General features: G+C 50.3%; 4 protein-coding genes across 4 annotated transcripts; 2 read left to right on the top strand and 2 right to left on the bottom strand.

The window, feature by feature from the left end:
- Positions 1-489: 489 nt before the first annotated feature.
- Positions 490-1,411, top strand: FIBRA_06700 (uncharacterized protein; the record flags this gene model as incomplete). The annotated part of the gene is made up of 3 exons (XM_012328412.1): positions 490-1,018; positions 1,067-1,344; positions 1,400-1,411. 3 exons carry the CDS (start codon positions 490-492, stop codon positions 1,409-1,411), a joined length of 819 nt encoding a protein of 272 aa, XP_012183802.1.
- Positions 1,412-2,064: 653 nt separating this feature from the next.
- FIBRA_06701 (uncharacterized protein) lies at positions 2,065-3,689 on the top strand (the record flags this gene model as incomplete). Its single annotated transcript, XM_012328413.1, has 3 exons — positions 2,065-2,136; positions 2,193-3,608; positions 3,675-3,689. 3 exons carry the CDS (start codon positions 2,065-2,067, stop codon positions 3,687-3,689), a joined length of 1,503 nt encoding a protein of 500 aa, XP_012183803.1.
- Positions 3,690-4,131: 442 nt separating this feature from the next.
- Positions 4,132-5,836, bottom strand: FIBRA_06702 (uncharacterized protein; the record flags this gene model as incomplete). Its single annotated transcript, XM_012328414.1, has 6 exons — positions 4,132-4,754; positions 4,803-4,948; positions 5,005-5,173; positions 5,226-5,558; positions 5,616-5,732; positions 5,785-5,836. The coding sequence occupies 6 exons, from the start codon at positions 5,834-5,836 to the stop codon at positions 4,132-4,134; spliced, it is 1,440 nt and encodes a 479-aa protein (XP_012183804.1).
- A 401-nt stretch (positions 5,837-6,237) lies between these two features.
- Positions 6,238-7,720, bottom strand: FIBRA_06703 (uncharacterized protein; the record flags this gene model as incomplete). The annotated part of the gene is made up of 3 exons (XM_012328415.1): positions 6,238-6,328; positions 6,379-7,100; positions 7,154-7,720. The coding sequence occupies 3 exons, from the start codon at positions 7,718-7,720 to the stop codon at positions 6,238-6,240; spliced, it is 1,380 nt and encodes a 459-aa protein (XP_012183805.1).
- Between the last annotated feature and the right edge of the window lie 201 nt (positions 7,721-7,921).

The raw sequence follows: 7,921 nt of genomic DNA on the forward strand, positions 1-7,921 counted from the left end.
AGGTTCCACAATTTCAACTGAATAGCGAGGTTTGGTCTGGTCAAAGTCTTACCCCCAAACAAAAGAAGCAAGTGCCAGACAGGGTGTGTATCAGTAGTTCGTAGCATTTGTTTCTTATTCGTTGATAGGATTATATACTGGATCTTGTTTAGATACTGAGTAATTTGAAGCCCAAACGAACACCGACACACGGATACCACCCATAATGCAGTAACTGCTGACGCTTCCGAGTGCAATGATTCTGTGGGACGCGAGACGTGGCCATCCGCCCACTGGTGCGCCGTATATATAAATCGACCAAAGATGATCTATGTTGACTAGTCAGTTCAATACCGGCAGGTAGAAAATGCACGATATCGGGTGGCGGCACCGGCTCCCATCGAAAGGTTATCACTCGACGTACTCTGTGCCATTTTCTCCAAAGCGATTGGCTCATTCGAGCCTCACGAGCGGCAACGATTTGCCGTCCACGCAACCTCTGTTTGCAGAATGTGGCGAGATGCTACAGTCGACATTTCTTCCTTATGGTCGACTATATCAATCAGTTTGAAGCATTCTCCATCACTTTCATCGCTCCAGTTATTTCTCAAGAGGTCGCGCGATCATAAATTGGACATCTTCATTGATTGGGCTCATGGCTTCATGGGGTCCAAGCGGAAACCCGAGGAACTCTCAACTTACATCACGGCTGCGATGCATGCCTTAGTGCCTCACATGCACAGGTGGCAGTCTGTGGACATTGCTTGGGAGATTGCCCGTTGTGGAAGGCTAAATGATATGTTTGGACCACTCTTCACTCGGAGGGCGGACGTACTGACGTACCTATCCGTATATTGCTTCGATTACCTTGATTACCTGCCACTCAATGGACGTGGCCAACTTCATTACTTCCAGCAGATATTCACTGCACCACGTTTGACTACACTCATCTTGCGGTCAATGCCTAGCGGCTTCGAATTGGAATGTCCAGCAGATTTCTTTCCCGCAATCGAGGACCGGACGTGGAGTGAGGGTGGAAGTTTGCAACTTTGAACGTTTGAACGCTGGGATGGCGCTCATACATTAGGGAAGTTCAAAGTTGACGCAGCTGCCCCCCCAGTTTCTTTGCTTCGTAAGCTCGTAACAAATCGTCGAAAGGCACGAGAGAAGGATCCTGACATGGGATTGGAGACGATAAGTTCCCTCAAGATCTACATCGAAAAGGCTACAACGGTGGAAGAAGAGCGGTTTTTCACTGATAATGTACAGGATTTCGTGTGGACTTTGGGCTCTCCGTCATGGTGTTCCGACATCTCTCACCAGCACTCTCGCTCCTATCATGCTAATCGTCTCGCCGTTCAATGGGTGCGTCTACCCTCATCCGTACTTGCGCTCACTGACGCATAATTTTCCATCATAGACCAATGGTTGAACGGATCATTGAAATTGAGGCTGGAGACGGAAATGTGGTGGACGATGCACTGAACACTGCCTCTAAGAACCTGCCTACGAGTAGATACTTCAGCATTAGTGACCTGGGTTGTACATCACGGTCGCCGTTCTCTTCGGTGGATTGTATTCTCTAATGACGGATTCCTGTACCGAGTCAAAAAGAAAAGTCCCTGAGCGACACCTGGCTGTATATAGCTAATTCTGCTACCGGTTGTTTCAGCTTGACGAGAGTCGGTATCGAAAGTTCAGGCGCTGGTGGTACTTAGCGGCAAAGGGTTGAGGCACCAAATCCGCTGTCGCGTTTGGGGGTCGTTGATCTCGTCCGCTCTCGATCATATGTATCCATGGAATGAACCGAGATTGCGCCAGTCCGAGTAACTGGCCCTTGAGGTCTCGAAGCTACCCCCCCAATATTTCTTCTACGCAAATATGAACACCTAGGTCCTAGCTTCGTGCTAGTGTGGTCTTGAAGATTTCCAGCGTGGCGATTCTGGCGAATTTTGCATAGTGCGGTGAGCATAGCTTCAATCTCACGCCAGGATTATACGTTTATATCGTGTGATGATTCAAGCTTTCTTTGAGCAACGTGCAAGTTTGGCCCGCGGTATAATTTGTATGCGACTCTGAGATAAGATGGATTGGGTGTCGATGGAGGCGACTGAGCCAGATATTGATGCAGATGGCGGAGTGCCATTAGACACAAAGGTTCGTCATATCTTCTGTGCCTGGTGATCACTGACTGTCTAACAGCTTAGTCTCAGGTCACTTCTTATTCCGAGTCCCGACCTCCCAGTGCACCTATCGAACGAATACCTCAGGACGTTCTTTCTCTAATTTTCATCACGACGAGTGCAAGCATATGGAATCTCCGGGAGCGAAAACTTTTCAGCCTCCGTGTTGCTTCCGTTTCCCGGTCATGGCGAGATTTGGCTCTTGATATCTCGTCCCTTTGGTCGACAATATACATCTCGTTGAATTTCCGACCGACCCCTGCGTCAATCCAGTTGTTTCTTTATCTCTCGCGCACACACAAGCTAGATATTGTCATCGACTGGGCCAATGCAGATATTGGGTCAAGAAAGGCCTCAGACTCCCGGTACATTTTCTGCGCGATGGATGCATTGATTCCCCACATCAGCAGATGGAAGTCCATGAGCATTGCGTGGGACATCTCGACATGCAAAGGGCTAGAAGACACATTCGTGCCTCTCTTTGTTGGAAACGCGAGCTCTTTGGAGCATCTACAAGTGTTCTGTTTCGATTACCTGTTCCAGCCACGCAGGCTCAATTTCTTCCGCAAACAATTCGCCGCTCCGCATTTGTCTACCCTCGTTTTACGGGCCATGCCTGGCGGATTTAGCCTCAATAGTATTGCAGAATGCTTCCCCGGACTCGAAGAATTTATCTGGGACCAAGGTGTCGGTTTCGAACATATCAATCGCTGGGACGCCGCTGGTACATTTTTAAAGTATTTAATGCCACTGGTCCGACTGCGCCTATTCTGCATTGTTAACCTGTATATCCACGATCCCCGTCCGGAGCGATACATGTCTTCACATCTCCAGACATTGCTTCCCGCACTCGAGCGACTTGAAATCATCGGGTCGAAGTACGAAGCTGTTGAAGACATTCTTGCGGCACTCACCGCACCCAAGCTGGCCGAGGTCCTCATCTCCAACCCTGAACTCCCATTCCGAAGTCCGTTCAACGGATTCTGGCAGCAATCGACTCGTTTTCCTGTGCTTCGCACACTGCGGTTGGCCGCTTCGTGCGACGCTCCGGACCCGGAAGATATTTGGGAAGCGTTCAGCGGTATGCATTGCGTCCAAATGACTTCTTCGGATTACGACGACCTAGTAAACCTTCTTCGTTCATGGCAAGAAGACTGGCATTTCCCCAAACTCACATCCCTGGAGTTCTACTGTAGTCCTTCTCTCCCAATTCCAGTCGCGATGCTCCGTACGTTCGTAAGCACGCGCAGGGAGGTGCTTGCGGAACATCCCAACGCCGGCCTAGGCACGATCCTCTCAATTAGGGTGTATACTTCTGCAACAATAGCAGACGACGACATAAAATTCTTTGTGGATAACGTGCAAGACTTCAGGTGGACACCGGAGCTACCGCAGTGGGACCCGGGGTGCAGTGGAGTTCAAGGCGACTATATCGCTATCCGATGGGTGAGTCTCTCCTTGTCAGCGTGCTTGCGTTTGCTGACAATCTTGCTCTCGCATCTGTTCTCACAGGTAAACAGCGGGTAGCAACTAAATTTAAATAGAGTCAACACAACGACGATATTACCCTCTATCGTCAGACGCCGCGCTCCCTTGCTAGACAAAGTGCTTGTCGCATTGGTATACGTATGCATGTCATTTCGATAGGGACCTATTACCAATACCTTCACTGGACGAACCAAAGGAATAAGGTGATCACTAGTCATAACACAGATCGCAGTGAGATTCGACCGTTGTAGAAGGGTTGTGAATCTCGTACCTCTAGCGCCGAGTTTCACACTAGTTGTCTAATGTGCAGGAACAGTCATGCGTAGTTAACATAAACACGTAGTTAACATAAACACGCAGTACGCTGGAAGCAGTAGTCATTTCGTTTGTCGAGCAATCTGATAGTTAGTTGGCTATACGGATATCAAAGATGGTATATTGTTGAAAACGCTGAAGACAATGACATATATGAAAGTTACGATCAGAGTAAGTCTCTCACAAGATATGCTACTAGTACCGCCAACATCGCCCAGCATACAAGCAAGACAGACGACGCCATAACGGGGCCCATGGCCACGGCTTCATGAAGAACGGTATCAAGAGTTTTCGCCATTGCCTCCATACCGAACTTGTCCACAGCACGCCGGCGAGCCCTGGCCGCCAACTTGGTCCGCTCATCTGCGGGGAGGGTGACAATGTCCTTCAACGCTTCAGCCCATGCTTCAACCTCAGGCGGACGGAGCCAACCCGTCCGCTCCTCCGTCGGTCCGTCGAGCACGCTCTCCGTGGGCCCCCCTGTGTTACAAGCGAGAATGGGAAGCCCGCATACCATGCCTTCGACGGGACCGATGCCAAAGTGTTCATTCATGGGCGTATAGAGCAGAGCTAGCGTAGAAGGGGCAGAGAGTAGCGCAGAGCGCTGGGCTGTGGTGAAGTTCAGGAGGAAGAGAATATCCGGGTCCGACTGCGTGACATCAAACGGGGGGATTTTAGTGCGAGACAAGGTTGGAGAGACAATGTTGAAAGTCAACGAGTTAGCTTTCGCGCAGTCGACAAGTCCTGTGATGGTCATCATGTTGTCTTCTAGTCGGGGATCATAGCCACCTAGCCCAAATTCAGCGTTACGGATAACATGAAAAAGAGGAAACTAACCGGCAACTACGAGTCGCATCGATTGCGATTTCGAAGCCAGAGCAGTTCCTTGTAGCTTCTTTCGGAGCATGGCAAAGGAGTTAACTGCTAGAACAGCATTCTTTTTCTTCTCAAAGCGATTCAGAGAGAGCAATGTTGGGCGGTCACTGCTCTTCTGCTCTCGTCAGAACAGCACGTATAAATCCACCATGCGAAGACGTACGAAGCTACCAATAAAATATCAGGATCTTGACTCTCCACGCTTGTCGCCTCGTATGCTGCAAGGTTAATACCAGGGTGTACCACTTTTGGTGTGCTTGGAATGGAGCTGAAATGTGCCTTGAACACACGAGAAGTAAAGTTAGAATTAGCGAGAATGATGTCCGCTTGCTCTGTACGAAGCGCACCTAAGTCAGACATTTTAAATGCATAGTTGGAACTCACTAGTGGTCACCTCCTCTAGCCAATCCATAGGAAATCGGTAGATCCGCTTCAAAATCCCCCCCTTTCGCTTCACCTTCCCCTCGACATAAGCTCCGTCAGCAAGCAACTTGTCAGGAAAATGGCAGTAGAACACAACTCGCGTTCGCGCGAAGGTGCGTAGGAATGGAATACATGTCGATAGCTGGTCTACAAAGTAGACATCATAGGCTGGGGATCGCGGTCGGAGGAGAAACGCCGTGAGATGTAACTGGCGAGCATGCGAGAATAGGATGTGGAATCTGCCCTTGAGCGAGCGCGGAAAGGGGGGCACCACGTTGTGCACACGAAGAGTGCCTATATGCGAGGCATTTCAGTGTTCTTTACGTCCTGTCCTGAGGAAGACTCGCGTACCGTCGCGTGTCTCATCGAAACAATGATTTGGGTCGTGGTGAGACGTGTAAACATCTACTTCGTGTCCAAGTTCCTGCAAGCCGAGAGCAGCATCGACCACAAGACGTTCTGCACCACCTGATGCAAACTTAGTCAGAAGAGCCACCACTGGACAATGTGCCTGAAGTACCTATGCCGAGGTCTGGGTGGATGAAAGCAATGCGCAACTTGGGTGAGGACATGGGCCGTCTGCAACCAACACAAAATTTCGAGATGAAATCTATTCAGGCAGACAGGAATTGAGAGCAGAATTTGTCTCTTGTAAGCAGGCTTGAATAGAAACCCGACAGACCCACTAGAGTCGAGGAAACAACGACCCTCGCGCTCAAGCTCTCGGCTGAGTCGCGCTTTGCAGTCCGCGAACGTGGAACGTGGAACGTTGCAAATGACACGTCTTTATAGTTCCGTCTTACTAATGGTTCAACTTGCTGTCTCGTCAGAACAGAACCAACTGAATGTCTCATGATCAATTTTGCGCAGTAGATTTGTACAAAATACACGCAATTCGAGCATCAACGATAGCGCAATGCATTACTGAGAGAGACTGTAGATACGTAATATACAAACTACGAGCCATGTGAGGTCAATTGTTTATCGTCATAGAGAAATCCTTGAACCAGGTGTATTGATCCTTAGGCGAAGCCCAATCAGGATCATGTCCACCAAAGAACGTACTGCGCGTGATATTGAGCCTACATGAGCCATAGGTACCATGACAACTCACCTGAAAAAAAGACCAGTGAATTTAACCGGCTGTCGATTTGGGACCTGTTCAATGCCAAACGTAGCATTGGTGGGATTCGGAGTAGGATAAAGGGTGATAGTGCTTGTCACGGACGGAGTGAGTGTCTGTACCATGGCCTCCATCTGAATGATACTAGTAAGGGTGACCACCGAGATTATTTGAAGAGTTGAATTCAGCTGCGGAGCGGACATTGACCTAGACACGAGAGCAGGACCAGCAGTACCGGAGAACGCGCCTTCTGAAGCCAAAGCTAGTGACGGCTCAGGCACCCCGTAGTCTACTTCGTTGCGCAGTATAAGCATGCCATGAGTGGGCCAGAATGCCACGCGAACAAAGTTGCCAAGTAGGCCACCAAGAAGGCTCCCACCATCAGTAGCTTGCCCGGAGGATGAACCATCTGGAGCCTGGCTATCGTCGTTGTTGTCGTCGCCATCCGAATCGTCGCCCTCAGAACCGTCGGCAGGATTGTCACGATAATATACATCCGTTCGATTGATCACGGTATTCCCATTCACGTACAGGACGAAGCCACCGTCTTGTTCCCCGGGCGTGTTAAGTGAAACGGTCTGTTGGACATGAGTCCATGCCCCAGGAGTGAAACTGAAGGATCCCCGGCCAATAGACAAGCCGTATGCAGCATCGCAAATGGACAAAGGAGGCGTCGAGCATAGGGCTTTCGTTTGTTTATCTTTGGGTGCGTACTGTCGTGGACTCGGATAAGACAGAGCACCACGACACAGGATAAGTCACTCACCAGATACAGCTCGCCTGCACCCCCCGCTCTCCACATCAAGCGAGTGCTAAAGCAAGTGACTGCCGCGTCGCCTCCAGAGCAGCCAGTGTGTCCACCGTAAATGCCAGGCAACTTCCCGCCTTGAACCCAATCGAAATCGACAGGGAAGAAGACGCTGTACTCCAGAGAGACACTCTGTGCGTTATGCAAATCAAGGGGAGTAGCATAGAAGTCCGCACCCCCTTGTGGGTCATTGGCAGGATCAATCGAATCCGCAGGATACAAGAGCTGCAGTGCCGCAGTGGAGTTCTGCTGCGGGAATATTGACAGAGAGGAATTTCCGTCGTCCATGATAGCTAGACCTATCTGGTTAGATGAGGCCGGGGCGTCGGGAACAATATGGAGATTCTGCTGGCCACTAGCAAAATTAGTGATATTGAAAGCAGCTAGGTCAGTCATCTGAGCGGGTGCAGTCCAAGCCGTTTCCGCCGTCGTTGCAGGGGGTAGCGGTGGGACGGTAATCACTTCTGTCACGGTAACTGGGGGGCCAGACACGGTAGTAGTAAAAGGCGGCGCCGTCGACGTCATGGTGACTACGCTAGTAAGTATCTCTGTCACGGTCGCAGTGGTTGCGACTGGCAATGAATTGATGCTAGGTAGCCCGGAGGACGTCGTATTCGACGAGGAAGATACTGGTGAGGGGCTTGGTGGAAGAACAGGTAGGAAAAGCAGAGATGTCACAGAGGCTGCTGACTGGAGGACCGCCATGCCAGTCGCAGCGGCGGCAGG

This window comes from Fibroporia radiculosa, assembly GCF_000313525.1.
Source record: "Fibroporia radiculosa TFFH 294 genomic supercontigs, scaffold8592, whole genome shotgun sequence".
Lineage (NCBI taxonomy): Eukaryota > Fungi > Basidiomycota > Agaricomycetes > Polyporales > Fibroporiaceae > Fibroporia > Fibroporia radiculosa.